A 21,668-nucleotide genomic window follows, 5' to 3' on the forward strand; every position below is an offset into this window, starting at 1 on the left:
AGGCATGTATTACTGCTCCTTAAATCTTCTCAAACTTGGATTTTAATCTGAGGCAAAGAAAAATCTCAGCTCCCATCATCCAATACCCTAAATGCCTTCCCTCCTTTCCCTGCCATTCTGCCATCCTACTTACCAGTGGCAGTGCTCTAGCAACAGTTGTAGCAAGCCATGAAGAGAAGACTCTGCCCACCCTTCTCTTGAGCACCAGACCACAAGGCTTTGTACAGTCCCCTGCACTATAAAGTTTTCACAACATTGCAGGAGCACTTGATAAAAATTCAGAACCCTGGCATACTGCAAGGCCTTGAATGTCGACACACAGTAGAACACTGTGTACCATAAACTAGAGCAGGCACGGCCAAACTTGGCCCTCCAGATGTTTTGGGACTACAACTCCCATCACCCCTAGCTAACAGGACCAGTAGTCAGTATTATAAAAATTATAAAAATTCGGGGGAGAGCCTTAGTAGGGCTCCCCTCCTCTCAGGAGCACTTATGAATAAATAGAGACAATACAGAATATCCCAAAGCAATGCGATAGCCCTTTATTAGAAACTGCTGCAGCAGGGTGTCTTGCAAGCAAAAGACCTCCAACAAAGGCGCGCAAGCTCCTATATAGACTTTTGAAATTGCCCCCCTCCAGCTCAAGACCACCCCTCCATACATTAGAATTGCATCACAAATTGGGAGGGTCTGGTAGCAGTGATCTGAGCATCTTGGACCCTGCCCCCATGTCTCCTCTTGCCCTCCACCAAAACCCATCAAGTGAAACAAAAGATATTTACATTTCCCTATTTCCCAGCCAAGTTAATCACACCCTTTTGTCTGGCACTCAGGTATCAGGATGCCAGAGATTATCACTCAGGCAGAGGGCTGCTGAGTAGCTGGAGGGGCAACCCCCCCTTTTGTTCCTGAGACAAAGAAATACTTGATCAGTTGGGAGTAAAAAATGGAGTGAGGCCTGTCTTCCTGTGCTGTTTTTCAGACATGTGGCCTTATTTGTTTTGGTACATTAATAACAATTATTATATATAAATAAAATACCTTAAAATTCTTACAACATCAGGGATGATGGGAATTGTAGTCCCAAAACATCTGGAGGGTCTTGTTTGGCCATGCCTGAACTAGAGAGTGTTGGAAGCCACCAAGAATGGCTCAGACAACCCAACCAGATGGCCAGGGTATAAATAATAAAATTATTACTGTTTTCAAGTCACTCAGATCCCTCCTCAAATTGATCCGAAACTTTATTATTGGACATGTCCTTTTCTGTCATACTGATGTGTATAAACAATCTAATAATTAGGATAAATTTCAATTAGAAGTGGGTTAATAATTTGAATTATGCTTGCTACATAAATATACTAAAATGCACTGTGGGGCATTCCAGATTTGTTTCCAGTCTCAGATCCGAATGTCACCTTGGTTAGTGCCAATCAACAGGAACATATTTCAGTTTTTGCAAGTGGAAATACCGCCTAGCTTAGGAGACCCAAGCTTGCTGCAACTTAACTGTCTGAGCTGCAAATTAACAATAAGGTAAAATAAAATTCTGTTTCCAAGGCCCACATCAAACATTAATACCCCCCTCCTTGCAGATAATAAACTGGGGTAAATTGCCAGGTGAGCATAAGGCGGATGCTAAGTTGAAGCTCCTGTACCAAGCAAGCAAAGATATTGTTATTAGCACATCCCACACATTATTTTTAAAAGCATATAATCGCTCCTCTTAATCACTCCTATTTAAAGACTTGCAATCTGAAAGGCATTTTGGCTTTTTCTCCAATTCCTGCAACACATGGTATAGGAATATGCAACCAACAAAGGGCAAAAGCTCAACCTAAATTAACCAGTTACAACTCACAAGAGGTTTGGCAAACACTGGTCTATGCAACAATGTACTGTATATCTACCAAAACATATGCATGGAAACAAATTTCAACAACAACAACAACAACAAGAAACCTCAACCACGGGCCCAGGTTTTCAGAAATTATTAAACTGAGTGAGATGGATAGCTTGTAAAATCAAATACAGTACAAATAAGCATAATTACAACTGTTGCTTTTTACTAAAGCATCACTGGAATTTTGAGATAATCTAATTTTTAAAATTCATCCTTAGTATGATACTACCTTTATATAGTTCCAGTGGAAACTTGGACTGAAAATCTAAAATGGACCTACTTATGAATAAACCTCATTGAACATGCATGAGATCTTGCCTGCAAGTCTCAGCATTGTTCCACAGAAGAACCCAGCAATCTAGGTACTCAGGAGTTGGTTGTAGTAAACATTAGAGCACCTCACTGATGAAGTGGAATGATATAAAGAGTATTTATTGTAATAAAAAAAACCTGTATTACAGGACTTTTTCTTTTTTTTAACTTGTGTCACAATAGACAAAAGGGCATTTTTCTCTGATATACTACTTCAAGTAGCAAATGTTCTTTTGTTCTGTAGGGATCCTCCAATTCCACATCAGACATAATATTTCCTCTCCCTTTCATACCTCACATTCTTTATTATAAAGTACACCAATACATGTAAAAAAAGAACAAAGCCTTGTAGCGTGCACTGCTATTATGCTGAGTTGCTAAGCAACAAGTGGTCCATTTTGAGGCTAAATGAAGGACTGCTGAAGCAATCAGAATTGTAAATCTAGATGGGACCTGAAGATCAGTGAACCCAAGGAACACACCCTTCCAACACAATGCCCCAAACACCTCTAGTGGGCTAATTGTTTTTTTTATATATATAGTGTTATCAGTGGGAATGGTCTTTCAAGAGTATAAGACAAGTTATCTGCAACTCAACAAAGGGGAGAAAGAGAAAAGAGTGAGCTTGTTTCAGTTCTAAATTTGCATTTGGTTACAGTAGGTAATGGTGACTATTAAGGAATTATTACAAAGGCTTAATGGATACGGTAGGTTTGGAGGACATGTTTGACGGAAGCAAGAGAAGCAGTACCACATGGATTTTCAGGGTTAAGACATCTTATTTAACCTATGCACGTGCTTTTCACATGAAGCCTCTCTATTCTAAGTGTATAAAAATCATATCTACAATATCTGTACTGCACTACTCTGTAAACTGAATATGTACTAGACAAATGAAATAAATGACTGGGGGCTCTTGCCACAACTAGCTCTAAATTGAACCCAGCTTGTACACCAAACAGCACCGCTAAATTAGGGATGCACATGTTCAAACTACTTTAATATTCACAGGTGCCTCAAGTGATCTGCAAGTTTTATATCTTCCTTCACCATTGACACAGTCTTCTATTCAATTCACCAGCCCCCTCCAAAACTGAAATATTAATTTCAGTGACGTCAGTATCACTGGTCTATTTCTTGTGCTAATCTGGCACTCTCATTTATCACTGTAGGTGGTACTTACGTTTTATGTAATTACAAAACCTCTTGCCATTTAATGATTTATACTAAACTCTACATTACTTGACATATAGGAGTCTATAGTTCATTACTGTTTTCTGACCTCATTGAAAGAGTCTCTGATCAAAGCCCCTTCTTCATTACTTCTAAATTATCTGTTTTTCCTAGGATCCCATTAAAGACATATTAATGCAGTTCAATTTAGCACTTTTTTCTGCTGGTGTTTTCACTAGTTGCTTGCTGTTATCGGTCTGTATTGATAATAGCAATAATTTCACCACTTCTGCATTCCTAAGGAGCTGTTCCTTACGGGACAAAGAATATGTGGGATGAGTAATGGGACATTTTACTTACTGACATTACTAAATGAAGTGGTGAAAAGTGCACTGAAGGGTGATGAAGACTAGACTTTAAAAAGAATGCTCCAAGAAACCTCCCTCCACCCCAAAAAGATGTCACAGCATAACTTGAAACATATTGCAGTGACTGAAAGATGTATAAAAGAAGGGGGATATTTGGTCTACTGTGCCAGAGATAAATGTGCAGAAAGAGACAAATTTCCCTTGTGCTTTTCTCACCGAAGGTCTTAATTTTGCCTGTCCATCAATCATGTTGCCTGGCTCCTGTGGATTATGAGGAGAGAATAAGTCACGGCTTCCCAAAGTGAACAGGTGCCATCTCAGAAAAGACAGAGGTGGCAGGTACAGTGCTGAAGGAAGATATACTTGGTATTTGAAGTAGCACCACAATCCTGGACTGGTGCATCCAAGTGAAAAGGGACTGGCAGGAAGATTGAACACAACTCAGGAGCTTCAAGAGAGGATCTAGTATGTCCAGGCCATACTATGGACTTGAGAACTGGAGATCTTGTGGGATGGTCCTTTGAGGGCATTTCCCAGATACAAATGACAGACAGTTGCCTGAATAAGTTGAGTGAACAATGGAGGTTCTTCACTATCCCATTAGAGGACGGTGTCTCATATCCAGTGATTTTTTTCTTTAAAAAACGTTTAGGGGTTTTCCTACTCATATTGAAATACTGCCCCTCAGTGAGGCCAAACTTAGGTTCACAAAATGTTTAGGGGTATGCGTAGCCCTGCATCCCCCCAGGAAAAAAAGCACTGCTCATATCAATGGACAGCTTGTACATTTGCCCTTTGTGACCAGTCCTGTGACAGATCACCTTCAGGCAAAATGGGAGCTCTGAGTCAGGTTACTAGGAAAACACTCAAAATGGTTGGGAAACATTCTCCATTGGCAATATAGGACTTCCAGCATCTTAATCTTTTCAGGAGCTCTTTGTTTGGATGTCACCTGACTATATAAACTTTCCACTGTTTGTAATGCTTTTCCACAGCTCTGTTAAGATTACTAGAAGATATGTCTGGGATTCAGCAAAGTGAAACCCCTGAAAGACTATGGAAACAGGGCATGTGAACAAAAATGCTTTCTCGCCATATCTGGCAATGCTGCACATTTCATTTTCTAATGATTGGTTAAAACCCAGTCTGATGTTGGGATGCTTTTGCCTAAGTGCACTGGATCCTATCATCAGAGCTGTCACTCATTTCTGCACGTGCACAATATGGGCGCTTCAGTCTAATTGCTCATTCTGTAAACCAGCTGCCCAATTTACATGCAGACAGATCCACACTGGATTCTAAAATGTCACAAATGCACACAGATGTGGTAAACACAAAGGCATATTAAATTGTCTAAAAATCATCAAGTTGGTTCATAAATTTTCTTCTTTTGTCCCTCTTAATGTCATATTAATCTCCATTATTTGTACTTGTAAGCTATTAATGCTATTTTGGGCTCCTTTATGTTTAACTCTCTCTTTTAAAGTTCTCTTTTGTGAAGATGTTTAAGATATGGAAAAGCTGTTTTCACAACTATTTTAATCTGCCCTATAGATTTTACAAGTATCTTGTTTTAAGTTAGAGAAAGGCAAATGTATACAGACTACATCTATGCAAGTTTAACACCACTCAAACATTGGTAACATTATATTGCTGTCTTACCATCATTCTTGACAACTGAGCAACTCAAAAAGTTTTTAATAAGGTAAGAAGCACATACACATAACAGGCAGCTAGAATATAAGCCCAAGGCTGGTCCATGTAATACTAAATTATAATTTAGCATTATGCCCAAGACAGGCCATTGGAATATCTGCATTCTGTTTTAAACCAATCACAGTTTGTTGTTTCATCTGAACTGAGAACTCTTGGTGGTTTAAAATGTGGTTTATTGAAATAAGTCAGGATAAGCCACAGTTTGATCGTGGCTTGTTTCAATTAACCAAGTATACCATACTTTTGTAATCACTAATACAGCAATGCTACCAAAAAATGTAACAAAAAATTAATCTTGTTAGCAGACTAAACAGATCTAGCCTGACACAAAAGAGTATTTACATAGATTAACTGCAATTATTTTTTAATTTCCAGAAACCCAGAAAGATAGATAAGGAGAGGGAAATCATGTTAACAGAAATATTCTCCATGACCCCCATAGTCATGAAAACTGGAGACTGCTTTTCCCTCCTGTCCCATAGAATAGAAAAGGAACAAGATGTGAAAAGGGAGCTGTCTACCTGTGCCAGTCCAATAAACAAACTACTCCCGCAGAGATCTCACAGTAATCTAATAGGATTGTCTAATATTCCTGGCATAGCAAACTCTAAATTAATTATGTACAGCTGGACATATTACTTTTTCAGTTACAAATTTGACCTACTTATATTTCAAAACAGATTTTTGAACACATTTGCAAAGGACAGAGAAGAAATAAACCCTATAGCCAAGATGATGTTGAAGCTAACAAAACAGTAGGAGGTTACAGGTGGGTAGCCGTGTTGGTCTGCCATAGTAAAAACAAACAAACAAAAAAATTCTTTCCAGTAGCACCTTAGAGACCAACTAAGTTTGTACTTTGGCCACCTCATGAGAAGAGAAGACTCCCTGGAAAAGACCCTGATGTTGGGAAAGATGGAGGGCACAAGGAGAAGGGGACGACAGAGGATGAGATGGTTGGACAGTATTCTCGAAGCTACTAACATGAGTTTGGCCAAACTGCGGGAGGCAGTGAAGGATAGGCGTGCCTGGCGTGCTCTGGTCCATGGGGTCACGAAGAGTCGGACACGACTGAACGACTGAACAACAACAAGTTTGTTCTTGGTATGAGCTTTCGTGTGCATGCACACTTCTTCAGAAACAGTAGGAGTAGAATTTTAGTGGCCTATATTTTACTTCATACAGACATCAAATCACTATGGGTAGTGCCCAATTGTGGTATCCTATTTCTACAATGGTCTTCCACTTGTGCAAATGGGGCTTCCCCTTACTCTCCTCTTCTTGCAGCACACCCACACCCACACCACAAAACCTGCTATTGAGGGCAGGGGATCCTCCAGATCAGATTTTGGGAACACATGGGGAGGGAGAAAAGATGGAAACTTCTGTTATCTGTTAGAGCAGGCACCCCCAAACTTCGGCCCTCCAGATGTTTGGACTACAGTTCCCATCATCCCTGACCACTGGTCCTGTTAGCTAGGGATCATGGGAGTTGTAGGCCAAAACATTTGGAGGGCCGCAGTTTGGGGGTGCCTGTGTTAGAGCAAAGCTGGCTTTTGCCCTATGTGGAGCAAACTCCTTGGACTAAGAACTGCACTACAGAGAGGTAACAGGTTATTATTTTCTCCCTTTTTTATAAGATCTGAATTTCTCTTAAGATTTGAGAGCACTTACCTGATGCCAAAATTTGTACTCATTGTTTAGAAAGATTCAGCAGTCATGTCTTTTCTTAATGAATAATTGTCTCTCAGAGTAATTGCAGAAAAACTGCACCATATCAGGAAGATCTTCTAACGGTTGTTTCCTTAAACCAAATCTAATCTGATGCACTTCAGTCTAATAACCAGAATACCAATGCTATTCATTTGTTCATTGGAACTACCACATTTAGTGGAAAGAACTGAGGAATAGAAGAGGAAGTAGGACTGGTTCACCCAGTTCATTAAATCTGTTGTATGACACAGTTGGAGAAAAAACTTTCCTGTGAAATCTCTGTTTGTGTTATCTCCAGATTGCAAACTTGCATGTTTAAGTTTCCCTTGTGTGAGTCATTAATGAATCTTTGTGAAGCTGAAACTTATTTCTAGATTTAAAAAATATATATGATGACTTCCACATAGGGATCAGAAAAGAAATTCAATTCAGTTTGGATTTAAAGGTTTCACACTTTCTGAAACAATATGTAAACCAGAACACATTCAGTCTTCAGAATTCACACTTCTTTGAATTTGGCACTGCAGTTTTCCAGGCAATCATGTGTACAAAAATGCATTATATCCAGGACAATGTGCATTAAAATGCTATATTATTGAAAAGAACATACAAATGCACTGTATTAGGAAAAATGCTTCGGAAGCATGTGTGCATTAGGCAAAATTGCAAATAAAAATGTGCATAAAGGGAAATCTGCACTAAAAGCTCATGAATTTTCTTGAGGGGTTTTTTTTTTGAAAAAAAATTCACAAACTTGTAAAATTGTGGAGACTGAATTAAGACTGAAAAAACAAGCGAGAGAAATCCAAATGGACATATTTGCCATCCCTGCTTACCAGACCCATCTGTACTAACAGGACCTCAACTTGTCTCCTAGAACGCAGAGAAAATTGCCATATTACCCAGACTTGTAGTGCTTCCAGTACAGTGTCTAGACTGGAAACATTGCGTTTATAATTAATTGTAGTCCTGGCATAGCTCTGATTAGTAACCCATGTTTTACATATTTGGTATCCAAAATCATTGTGATATCATTATGATATCCATTTTTTTAAAAGTTTGATCTAAAACTGGCTTGCTTCTCACTTTTCAAGTAGATATTTGTTTTTACATATAAATAATAGTGTGATTCAGAGCTCATGACGAAACACATGTTCTTACTTGAACCATTTTATTTTATTTAAAGGAGTTTCAGTCTCATCTTTATAATTTGTATATCTAGAGAGTGTGAGGCTAAAAAGGACGTGGGCTGTCCACAGGCTTAAGGTTCTATGACACCATGGGACCCCGCCCTAACCTCTGGAGGCACTAACCAAACCCTCAGCCAGGCCAAATAGATGAAGCATTTTTGCTGGTCTGGGTTGCTTTTGCAACTATTGAGGGCAGTTCTCAAGAGAAATGCTAAAAGCTGAGTGCTGGATGTTTTCAGCCAATAGCATCAATATATTTTGCTCCAGTTCCTAGCTATCTTTATATAGCTTTTACAAAAGTTCATAATGGTATATAAATCAAAACTAAATCAAAACTAGCCTGCTCTCTCTGCTTTTCAGCTCAACTTTTCTGTATATTTTATTTTTAGCATCAAACCTGTGTCGATGCCATTAATACAAAACCTAAGTATCTGTCCTGATTTGTTTTTTCACAAACACCTGTTCTGCTGCCACAGTGTAACCAATCCATTTCAAGAGTGTGTCCTTATGGTTGTTAAGTAAGCAGTTAAAGCAATTAAGGCTCATTCAGTTTTAGAGCATTATAATTGAAAAATGATTCAAGAGAACCCATTACCAGTACAAGGGTGGGGGGGGTGTACACGTACACGTACACCACACACTAATGTTGCTGTGTGGAGTACCTCTATTCAAGGTTCCAGAGAAGCAGCTATGGCCTTGTCTAGTGAACTCCATTCCATTGTGTTGTTGTTCAGTCGTTCAGTCATGTCCGACTCTTCGTGACCCCATGGACCAGAGCACACCAGGCACGCCTATCTTTCACTGCCTCCCGCAGTCTGGCCAAACTCATGCTAGTTGCTTCAAGAACACTGTCCAACTATCTCATCCTCTGTCATCCCCTTCTCCTTGAGCCCTCCATCTTTCCCACATCAGGGTCTTTTCTAGGGAGTCTTCTCTTCTCATGAGGTAGCCAAAGTACTGGAGCCTCAACTTCAGGATCTGTCCTGTCTTTGTCCATGGAGTTTTCTTGGCAGGGATACTGGAGTGGCTTGCCAGTTCCTCCTCCAGGTGGATCACGTTTGGTCCAAACTCTCCAATATGACCCTGTCCATCTTGACCTGTCCATAGCTCCCTTGGTAATTCAAGCCCCTTTGCCATGACAAGGCAGTGATCCATGAAGGGGCCATTCCATTACTCCACCATTTTCTACTTCCCCTCCCCACCAAGAGCCAATCAGCATTCAGTGCCTATCGAGCATGCTCAGTCTTCATTGAACTTCCCCAGGAGGGGAATCTAAATATCTTATTTCCCAAGTTTACCAATACAGTGGTACCTCGGGTTACAGACGCTTCAAGTTACAGACTCTGCTAACCCAGAAATAGTACCTCGGGTTCAGAACTTTGCTTCAGGATGAGAACAGAAATCGCGTGGCAGCAGGAGGCCCCATTAGCTAAAGTGGTACCTCAGGTTAAGAACAGTTTCAGGTTAGTTAAGAATGGACCTCCAGAACAAATTAAGTTCTTAACCCGAGGTACCACTGTACATTTTCTCTGTGCATGAGGGGTGTTGATCCACAATACAATAAGGCGTTTACTATCAGCATATGGTACATCATATTATACAACATATTACATGAGGTGACTTGAGTGAGCATGCTGCCATCTCACATTTCTATCAGATTAAAGGACTCAGATGCAGTTGCCACCACCCACCCACTAGCTTAGCAGAAGCAACCAGTAGAACAGCATGGGTGAAGCTCTGTCGCTCTCCTGGCTTCCCAATCCCATAGGTGGCTGCTGCTGCTTACTGAGAGGGAGAGGAACAGGGAGATTACTGCAAGGTAGGGTGGTGAAGCCAATCCAATGCTACTGCTGCCAGACACCACCCTTGCCAAAAGCAGCAGCAACCTGCATTGTTGGGAAGCCAGGAGAGCAGGGCAAGGAATCACTGTGGGCTTATTACAAGGCTGTCCACTGCCTCTGCCTTTTGCAGGGCATCAATTTTCCACATTTGCAGGGAGGGGACTCAATTGCTTGGCTCCTCCGCAATGGTCATACCTGGGGCTTCTGTCTTGCCCTCTCTCATAACACTGTGGGGATGTCTGGAAATCAGCTCCCTCTTTGTGCTTTGCTATGAACGTCCTCTTAGTTCATATTACAGACAAACAGAGGTACTGGGGAGAAACCACACAAGACTTCGCAAACATAAATTACTATTGGCCTCCTAGGGCGCAAAAATCATAAAAGTTACTGCATAAACATTTCCTACCTCACATCCATCACAGGCAACAGGCATGGAAAACTGGGAGTTCAGCATCCATAAGTGGTCCTGAATTGAAAACAGTTAAAAGGGACAATGATTATTAAGGCACTTGGCATTTCATATAATTCATTCAATGTGTTTTTGTCTAAAATTCTTGTAGAGACAATCTGCTTGAAAGGGGGGGGGGAGAGCAGTTTTAGCAAATGCTTGAAAATGATACAATTCCTTCCATCACACAGAGCACAGATGGCCCATTCTCATCTCTCAGCTGCTTTAGGCTTAATCACCCAGTATTCTCAGGTACTGGTTCATTTAAAAGCCACTCATACAAATTGAAAATTCAGAATTTAAGCTATTCCTTGCAGTTTTCTCTCCAAGTCAATAAAGGAGCATCTTTCACCATATCAGCCAACCCAGGCCCTTTGATTGGCAGAGAGGGCTCTTATTCATGTGCCACCAGCGAGTCCACGCTCATGGTATCAGGATGAGGGACAGGGCCTTTCACTAACTGCACCCCAACTGCGAGATGTAGCTGCACACAGAGATGGCTTCATCTTTGATGAGCTTCATTCTCCTTGGTAAAGCTCATCTGTTCTCCCAGACTTTTGGAAGATCTGACTAAGTTGAATCTGGAAGTGAGGAACATTTGTGTTATGCTGCCTGTGGATTTTGATTGCATTCTGTTTTGATTGTTGTGCTGGTTTTATCGTGCTGAAAACTGTGAAATGTACTGCAGGAAGCTCGTGCGTGTAGTCTAGAGTACTGGGAATAGCAGCCATAATTCTAACATCAGAAACTAAGGGATACACCTATCATCTTCCTCATGCAAAGCTACTGTATTTTTCCATGTATAAGACAAGGTTTTATTATTAAAAATTGTTGAAAATGGGGGTCGTCTTATACACGGCGATTGCAGAGGGGGGTGGGGCGATTGGTGCCAGCCAATCCCCCTCACAAAGCTCAACAACTCTGGGCAATCCCCCCATAGGGGAATCATCTTATACATGGGGGCATGCTATACAAGAAAAAATACAGTATGTGGTACATAAACAATCTGATGAGAGGAAAGTATACATAGTATGAGACACTGCTTCATTAATACTTATTCCTTAAGATAAAATAGTCAACATTTTTGCCACCATATAGTTCAATATTCATTGTTAACTTTCAAACAATTAACATTCTGCCACTTAAAGTTGACAATTTTCATTGACCCAAGCCAGCAACATGGTAAATACAGGATTACAAATTTCGCATAGTTCTATCCTCAGTGAATTTACAGGTTAGGACCCAGAGTCTACAAAACAGATAGAAATAACAGCAGGAGTCTAATATGAAAGCGATATGGAAAGACTTAATCAGCAGCAGTATTTTTCTACTTCCTTTTCAACTAATCTTGCCCAGAAGCCTGCATAAAATCATGAGCTTTTAGTTTATGCATCAGTCTGATTTCCCTCTGTGTAAGGCAAATGAGGCTAATTGATTTCTGTTTCCCATGCTCATTTCCCCACAAACACCTGCTTTTATTAGATTTACTCATATGTTGGATCACACCAATAATCATATTTATTTAATTCAGCAACAGTTATTAAAACAAACAGAAATATTTGCTCTTTGGATAGTCATGGTATCAGGGCAACAATCTGGCAATATTGCAGGAGTACTAATGATTTAAAATGAAGTAATTAAATGAGTGCAATAGTCTCTCAGTGCACACTGACCCCGGCATAGCTCCCTCTTGTCCATTTTTGAGAGACCAGGTCCAATGAATAGCATATGGCCTTTTACTAAAAATGTCATGCCATTATCTATAAAAGATTGGTTCCAACAGTCTGTGATAAGTCTTTCTCAGGGAGTGGGCCTTTTTGTCATATATGGTCTAAAGAGAAAAACTCCAGCGTTAGTTGTTACCATAAAAATGTGGGATATAGTGCTGCATTCATTCTTGTATTGATATCTGGCAAATTGCCCAATTTCCTTCCAGTATCTTTGTGGTGGCGGAGGCTTTGACTATCATTCTTTCAACCAACTGGGGAACTGGGAATAAGGGGTGAACAAAACCCAACAGAGCATTGTGCCCAACCGCCACATTGCAGAGCTATGGAGAAAAATATATTATTCCTGTCGTAAACCAGTGGCGTTGCAAGGTGGGGGCGGGGAGGAAGTACACCCCGGGTTCCACAGCTGGGAGGGTGACAAGAAGGCCCCCCGTGGGGTGCTTGCCCTGCTGTCCTGGCCCAGGCGTGGCGATGCAAGCAACCATTGTACCACTACAGCCACATGTGGAGGATCCTCCATTCATGGCTGCAGCCACGAGCAGAGGATACTGCCACTGTCCACATGGCTCTCGGGTGGCGCCGGCGGCAAACTGATACAGTGGTGCCCCGCTAGACGAATGCCTCGCTAGACGAAAAACTCGCTAGATGAAGGCATTCATCTAGCAGGAAGGCTGCCCCGCAAGACGAAAAAGTCTATGGGGCTGCCTTGCAAGACGAAAATTTTTCGTCTTTTTTTTTTTTCAGTCTAGCGAAAGCGCGGCTTGCATTGCCGCTTCGCTAGACGAAAAACCCGCTAGATGAAAATTTTCGCAGAACGAATTATTTCGTCTAGCGGGGCACCACTGTATGTACAATGCATGCACAGTGTCGCACGTATGCGCTGTGTGTAGTGACGCCACACATGTGCTGTACCTAGCTATTTGCCACCGGCGCCACTGGAGCGCCGTACGGACGGCGGTGGGATCCCTCCTCCCTGGCTCGCTGTAAGTGGCTCCTGCTTTGCTGCTTTACAGCGAGCCAGGGAGGGGTGGACGGGAGCTATGGCTCCCCTTCCCTCCCTCCCTCCCCAGCTTGCTGTAAAGTGGCAAAGCAGGAGCCGCTTATGGCGAGCCGGGGACCCCCCAGCCTCCCTCCCTCCCTGGCTCACTGTAAGCAGCTCCCGCTTTGCCGCTTTACAGCGAGCCAGGGAGGGAGGGAGGACAACGGACGGGAGCCATGGCTCCCAAGAGACGAGCGCCCCGGCAAAGCGACATAGCTCCCCCCTTCCGACAGGTCGGGGTACTTGGGAGTCGCAGGGGTGGTGTCGCAGAGGCTTAGGAAGGGGGTGGACATTCGGCGCCCACCCGCGACTCCCAAGCCTACCCGGAGCTGTCAATGTGGGGTGAGGGGGTGACCAAAAAATTCAGTACGAGTACCACCTGGGCTTGCTACGCCTCTGTTGTAAGCCAACAACAAATGTTTTACTGTGTTAATACAAAAGGCCTCCATCACAGTTACTGTTCTAGTTGTGATGTTCCACTGCTCCCTGTAGTTGGCTGCACCCCTTCACTCCTTGCTCCTTCAAGCCCAGCTCTTGAAGTAGCCCAGCTCTCACAATGGACAGATGCTATGTATGTGCCTGTGTAAAGGCAGAACAAGAGGTTCCACATGTCTTGTATGCTGTAGAGATCATGCACCGTGGCACAGAAGTATACTTACGACCATAGGCACCTTAATACATCTTCCAAAAACACCAAACAGTAAAATATTTCTGGAGGCTGCTCTATTAATACCTTCAGGAGAGTAACTGCTGAGTTATCAAGGACATTATTCAACTATGCAAGAAAATAACATGATTCGCATCGCTTGGTAAGAGCAAAACTGGGTTCTGAGAACAATCACTACCACCTGCCTGAAATGGAAAACAGTAGTTCAGAATCTAAGATTTTCAATTTGTCTCTTATGTGGAATTCAGCTCATTAACTTTTATTCATGTTTGTGGTGCCAGAAAACAACAACACTTAGTTACACAAATCCCATTACTGCTTAATGGTGTTGTCTGAGCACATTGGTCTCTGCAATCTCATTCGCACAAGATAAAATTAAATAGAAAAAAATAATAATGAAGAGGGTCTGTGGTGTCTTGTTAGGAGAAAGAATGACTCTGCGTCGGTTCCCTGTTCTACCGCACTCCAATTTGCTTCGGGAATTAATCTTCAGTATTTGAACACATTCATGAATGTGAATACTGCCCCTCAATGAGGCCAAACTTAGATTCACAAAATGTTTAGGGGTATGCGTACCCTGCATCCCCCCAGAAAAAGCACTGTGTGTATGTGTGTGTGTGATATTGCACACCACCTCAAGCTCAGAAAGGTGCGAGATTCCAGGGGTTCAATGTGTCTGTATTTCCTTTTGGAAGCAGAAGTCCTTGTAGCTTCCGCTAGTGCGACTCATTCATAGAATCCTGGCCATTATTCCCACCCACCCACCCCCCAACCCCTAGCATAAAGGAGAAGTCTTCAGAATTCTCTGCATTGTCGTGATAGACAAGTTCCCTTACAAAGTATTTCTATGCGTGTATAGAGTGTATTTTCCCCATGACTAAACTACTGTACTTTCCTGCACATTTTAGAATTCAAGAACGGCCATGGGTTAACAATTGATTTTTCCGTATAATAATCATTGGTCTCCACTGTGTGTGTGTTTCTCTCCCTCCCTCTCTCTCTCTGTCACACACACACACTATTCCATGTATCCTCTCTCTTCCACAATTTACCTCATCCCTGTAACCCAACTGAAAATAACAGATCCATTAGCTCCCTCCCCACCCCCTCTCCAATTCACTAGCACAGTGAGAGGTGGCACTTTAAACATTACCGGTAATCTGTTACTGTCGCAGTTTATCAGTATATTAAGGGAGTCTGCGGAAGACTGAGCCAACTATTTCCCTTACCCAACCTCCTGTCCCTCAACAAACATCATTTGCAGTTTCAAAAGACTTTCATATCACCTTAATTATCTGATCTTCTACCTCCAGGTTTGTGATCCATTTCCCTAGTAATCTGCAGGAAACAGAGAGTAAAACACCTAATTTGCATTTAACACAGAGATTTTAGGAAGAAAGCCCAGAAGGGAAAATATCAGCTCTTGGCTTTTAAAGTGTTATGGTTTTGTGCCAGTTTATTTCCTTCCTTCGGTGAGAACTTAAATATTTGTTTAGACTGCTTACAACCAATCCTTCATCCCAAAGATCCCAGGCTAGGGTGCAACTACCTTAAATACCACCATAGCATCACAATAAAATATAATCTCAGTAAAAAGAACAGGAGCATCTAAACCCACCTCTGTAATTGTGAAACAGGACATCACTATTCAACTCTACACCCTTAAACATGTTTGGGTGAATAAATGGTACCAGAATGCCAGAAGTGTTGTCGCCATGCATATTTCTAAGGGCAGGACAGTCCATAGAAGGGGCATCACTGCAGAGAAGACTCTTTATACTTCCAGTAAAGTGTTCAGTACTGAAAACCGGTCATTTAGATACTGCAAGCATGTCACTGGAAACAGGTACATGTTACATGTTAGATTTCTCCTGGAAATGGTAAACCCAGATTGAATGGTGATGGGGGGAATATCAGCTTGCATTTTGATGCTAATAATGTTGCATGGACAATGCAAAAAACTTGGATGCATGAGGAGCACCAGTTCCACTTGGAAGCACCATATCTCATCACGACACAATAGATCTTCCAGTAGAGGACATCAGCCTCTGGTGATCTTAGGATACAGACAGGATAGTAATGTGGGAGACACTCCAACTTTTCGGGTCCCAAATTTAGTTTTACACAATGGCTCCCTTTCACACCAGCTGCTAGTGAAGGAACCAAACAGTTGTTGGCATTCTTCCCCAGATTCTGGATAGTGGGTTTTCTCATGGCAGGGCTCTGAAAACTCTGGCTGTACCAACAGTTTAATCAGGGGGTCAGCAAACTTTTTCATCAGGGGGCCAGTCCACTGTCCCTCAGACCTTGTGAGGAGCCAGACTATATTTTTTTTGAGGGAGGAATGAACAAATTCCTATGCCCCACAAATAACTCAGAGATGCATTTTAAATAAAATGACACATTCTACTCATGTAAAAACACGCTGATTCCCAGACCGTCTGCAGGCCAGATTTAGAAGGTGATTGGGCCGGATCTGGCCCCCGGGCCTTAGGTTGCCTACCCATGGTTTAAACTGACATGAATACTCTAGTACAGTTCAGAAGAACTATGTAAGCGACAGTTGTATTGCTATAGGAATAAAATCATTGCACTGCTTATTTATGGTAACAATTATGTCTGCTGTTTTATGATGCACTCGAGATAATACTACTTGCCTAGTAATAATTCTGCCTATATAGACTCAAGAAATGGGCTAGCATTTTCAAGTGCGCAATGAAATTCATTAGAACCTGTTTCTCTTATTATTTGCATAATACACATGCATATCTACATGGCACCCCCTGGCAATTTGAATTCTTTTTCATGTCTATTAAGTAAACATAATAGGTATTTCTCCTGAATTTTAGAGCTCACTGTGTTGTCAACAATTATTCAATAAACAGCTATAGAAAGAATCATCACTCTTGCTGTCATATTTTAAAGTATATTTTCCAGAAAACTGTAACTAATGGTTACAGAAGTTCTTCTTCCATCTATTTATGTACATGAATACAATCATTATTGCGTATTTTGAGATTGTACCCCGGCATAGCATTTGGAGATTAGGTAAGAGACTTGTTTTTTAAGTAAGTGTTCCAGTATGCATGAAAACAAACATTGACATTCCAACAAGAAGCGCCAGTAAAGTATTGCTAATGTTACCAGCATTGGAATTAGACATATTCTACACCAATGTCTTTGTCCATGGAGTTTTCTTGGCAGGGATACTGGAGTGGCTTGCCAGTTACTGCTCCAGGTGGATCACATTTAGTCAAAACTCTGCACTATGACCTGTCCATCTTGGGTGGCCCTGCACGGCATAGCTCATAGCTTCTCTGAGTTATTCAAGCCCCTTCACCACAACAAGGCAGAGATCCATGAAGGAGACAAGGCAGTGATCCATGGTGACAGCAGTCATGAAATTAAAAGACACCTGCTTCTTGGGAGAAAAGTAATGACAAAGCTAGACAGCTTCTTAAAAAGCAGAGACATCACCTCGCCGACAAAGGTCCGTATAGTTAAAGCTATGGTTTTCCCAGTAGTGATGTATGGAAGTGAGAGCTGGACCATTAAGAAGGCTGATCGCTGAAGAATTGATGCTTTTGAATTTTGGTGCTGGAGGAGACTCTTGAGAGTCCCATGGACTGCAAGAAGATCAAACCTATCCATTCTTAAGGAAATCAGCCCTAAGAGCTCACTGGAAGGACAGATCTTGAAGCTGAGGCTCCAATACTTTGGCCACCTCATGAGAAGAGAAGACTCCCTGGAAAAGACCCTGATGTTGGGAAAGATTGAGGGCACAAGGAGAAGGGGACAACAGAGGACGAGATGGTTGGACAGTGTTCTCAAAGCTACCAACATGAGTCTGACCAAAGGGTGGGAGGCAGTGGAAGACAGGAGTGCCTGGCATGCTCTGGTCCATGGGGTCATGAAGAGTCGGACACGACTAAACGACTAAACAACAACAACAACAACAACAACAATGTACCTATTTCATTATTTGAGAACTAGAGTAGCTGCACTATTTTATTTTTATTTATTTTTATTAAATCTATATACCACCTTTCATTCATGTATCTCAGGGCAGTTCACAGCATAAAAATACAAGATAAAGACACAAAACAGTAAATTCAGCAAAGAGCTAGGTATGTTCATGTCCCACTGAAGTAAAATATGAGGATACACTAATGCTGTTAAGTGTAGTAAAATATAGCTAGTGCCCCCTTGTGTCACAAGGTGAACATCCTTCCAGAGAGATTTCCATTCAAATGCAAAGTTATACAATCATAGAGTTGGAAGGGACCACGAGGGTCATCTAGTCCAACCTCCTGCACAGATTCCAAAGGCTGCTGAGGCTGTTATGCAAACACAATTAATTGGTTGGAAGAGCAACAGGCAACTAAATGATCTGATTGCCAATCTATATATATAAAAACGTTCAAGATGGGTCGTTTGATGTAGCCGCAATGTTCCATAACCACTTGACCGATTCTCTTTGAATTTGGGCACAACATTCCCATGGGTATATGGGAGTGATCTTATGTACCTGGATTGCAAATATACCACACCTTTCATAGGTAGAAATATGATTTTACATCAAAAAATTACCCCCTCCAGTGGACGTTTGAAGGTATAGCACAGTGCACCCGTTTCTAGCCCCTCCTCCTCTTTTTCGACCGACACTGCCAGTAGCCAATAGAAAGACAGATCGCCCTAAGACATTGCCCAACCTGCACAGACCTGCAAAGCGCCATTTCTGACCTCACGCCGCCCACATGCAGAGTTGAAGCGCGCAAACCGGTAAGCCCCCGTCCACAAGTTGCTCCGTACCCTCGCCCACCTACACAGGCAGTGACTTTTACACAGAGCGAGCTTATTGCATCCCCACCACCCCGTGTACAGAACCGAGGGCCGAAAACAAAACAACCACATTCCCACTTTGTGCCGCTTCCTCCGTCGCCTCCACACAGCCAGTCCGCCAGAAAATCAGGCCTCTGCAATTGCCGCACTCGCCTCGCACGTATCCACAGTCACGGAGCTGAGGCGCACAAACAGTAACCTGCAAAGCCCCCCACCTCAAGTTGCTGCCTCCCCTCGCCCGCCTCCACAGGCCACGACTTTAGAACAATGGAAACACCACCTGTAAAGAGCAAAGGCCGCCATTTCCTCCCTCACCTCACCCACCTCCACAACCAGGACGCTGAAAAACAAAACTTACCGCAAGTCCCGATTTTGGCCGCTTCCTCCGCCGCCTGCACAGAGCCACTCCACCACAAAAACATGCCTCCCCAATTGGCGCACTCACCTCGCATACATCCACAACCATGCCGACCAAAAAGACCAATTTTACTCGACGACGCCTCCCGACGAAGCCTCCACTGCGTGCACAGAAACAAGCCCACCAAAAAACGCACGCCATGGCAACACCTTACCCGGCTTCAGCAAGGGTAGACAACCTAGGGCCCATGGCCAGATACGGCCCACTCGCCTTCTAAGTCCGGCTAACGGACGGTCCGGAAATCACCATGTTTTTAAATGACTAGAATGTGCCCTTTTAAATAAAATGCATCTCTGGGTTATTTATGGGGCCTCCCTAATGTTTTCACATGAGTAGAAGGTGTACTTTTATTTTAAATGGATCTCTAAGTTCTTTATAGGACATAGGAATTCATTTATATTTTTCAGAAAACATACCCCATCCCAAGGACATAGGAATTCATTTGTATTTTTTCCATCCTCTATTCTACTATACTTCCTGTTCCAATCCACATTATTAGCCACAGCAACGTGTGGCCGGGTCAGCTAGTATAACTATAAGATCTTCTTTGAGCTGTTTCCGCTTCGCAATTAATGAAGCAATGGCAGGTGTACAGTGCCAAGAGGGATAATTGAGACCTTTTTCCAATATACGTACTGGTGGAAACTACCAAAGCCAGGTGCAAAAATCCCAGGTGCATACGCTAATGAAAGGAGTAGGAACAGCATGGTTACTCAAAATCCGTATCAGCCATAAATATTAGTTTAACCCTAACCCTCCTTCAGTACCTAGCTACTAAGAACTACATATAAAGTCAAGTAATAAGTACTAGCACCTTACAGATGTACATCATACTAGTCAATAATGTTTCATTTCATCCAATAGTTAGGGCTTCCATCTTGAGAAACAGATCTCAACTAAGACTAGCAAGGCAATAAGCATACCACATTTATAATAAAGAGTCTGCTAATTTAAGATGGAACTTTATAGTGTTTAAGCTGCGTACACACACCTAAAAGTTGCATGATTTTTCTTTTTCTTTTTTTTACTGAACAGGTTGTGTGTGGGGATCAAACTATTCAAGCCAAAAATGTGTTTGTGCTGGCTTTCTTATGATAAACCTTGGCATTAAGAACACATGAGCCAAATGTGATGGCAGCAAGACAGAAGAGGAGATGCAAACATTAACATTTAGCATTGTAGTCAGTTAATGTATACTTCAGAGAGGAAGCAATGCACAGATGATGATGGCTAATTACGCCTGTTTGTTCCAAATTTGATTAAAGCATTTTCAATTTCACATTTCCATCTGCTCCAACACCCTCTATGAGTGGAAGGCCTCAACTTCAGAATGCTTCCTTTTGTCAAAATGTTACTCAGGGCCATGTCCAGGGCCAGATTTAGGTTTGATGAGGCCCTAAGCTACTGAAGGTAATGGGGCCCTTTATATGTCCAGCTGTCCTTTGTCAACAACAAATTGTCGCTGTTTTCTGTGTTGAATATATGCTATATGGTAATTTGTGGACCTAATAGGTATCTAAAGCCATTTGCACATATTGCCATGCAACCAGTCCATGCAGAATGTAGGCGCCCTATATATAGAAATGAGTAAACCAGTGATATTTTAGGGAGCAGACAGGGCCCATTACTTACATCATAGGAGCCTGCACAACACAAAACACTGTTGCTGCATGTATGTTTTATTTTATTTTTTTATCTTATATTTTGGAAATGTACATGCAGTGTTTTGTTTCGTTTTTTCTTCTGGGGGTACTCAAGGGTACGCAGCACTGGTACCCCCCTCCCAAAAAAAGTTAAACATGTGACACTAGACTAACTTCATGGTGAGTACCAGCAACTTTTTGTAAATATATATAAAAGCACTGGTCACAATTGAAGCTACGGTGGGGCGTACTTGACTACAAGCACCATTTCATATTCAGAGTTATTTCATACAAGCACACGGCCACTGTACACAAATTGCTGAGGAGCAACAGAGAGAGGGCACACTATTGCTGGATGCTGAACAAGATGGGCTTTTGGTTTACTCCAGCCAAGGGCATAGTGTGTGGGGTGCCAGGGTGGCTGTGGCTCCGGGTACACAATTTTTGAGGGGGCGTGAACCAGGAGCCCCCAGCACTGCCCAACCCAGTGTTCCTCTCTACCCACCAAGGAGCGTGCCAGCCAGCCAGGCTCCCCACTGAGTGTGCAGATGGCTCAGCACGGCCCTGCTTTGCTCTGGTGGGGTCATCACTCCAGCGGCGTTTGTGGCAAGAGCCGGGCTCACACTCGCCCTGAGCACCAGCAACCGATACTACACCACTGG

General features: G+C 42.3%; 1 protein-coding gene across 6 annotated transcripts in view; it reads right to left on the bottom strand.

The window, feature by feature from the left end:
• The window catches only part of HTR4 (5-hydroxytryptamine receptor 4), a 155,381-nt gene that overhangs the window by 85,205 nt on the left and 48,508 nt on the right, over nt 1–21,668 (bottom strand). For all 6 annotated transcript variants that reach the window (XM_033139881.1, XM_033139878.1, XM_033139879.1 and 3 more), the window contains exon 2: nt 10,626–10,685. In XM_033139881.1, coding sequence (XP_032995772.1) covers nt 10,626–10,636 — 11 coding nt within the window. In that variant the 5' untranslated portion in view covers nt 10,637–10,685. The remainder of the gene's footprint in view (nt 1–10,625; nt 10,686–21,668) is intronic.

The sequence above is a fragment of the Lacerta agilis genome, chromosome 2, assembly GCF_009819535.1.
Source record: "Lacerta agilis isolate rLacAgi1 chromosome 2, rLacAgi1.pri, whole genome shotgun sequence".
Classification (NCBI taxonomy): Eukaryota; Metazoa; Chordata; class Lepidosauria; order Squamata; family Lacertidae; genus Lacerta; species Lacerta agilis.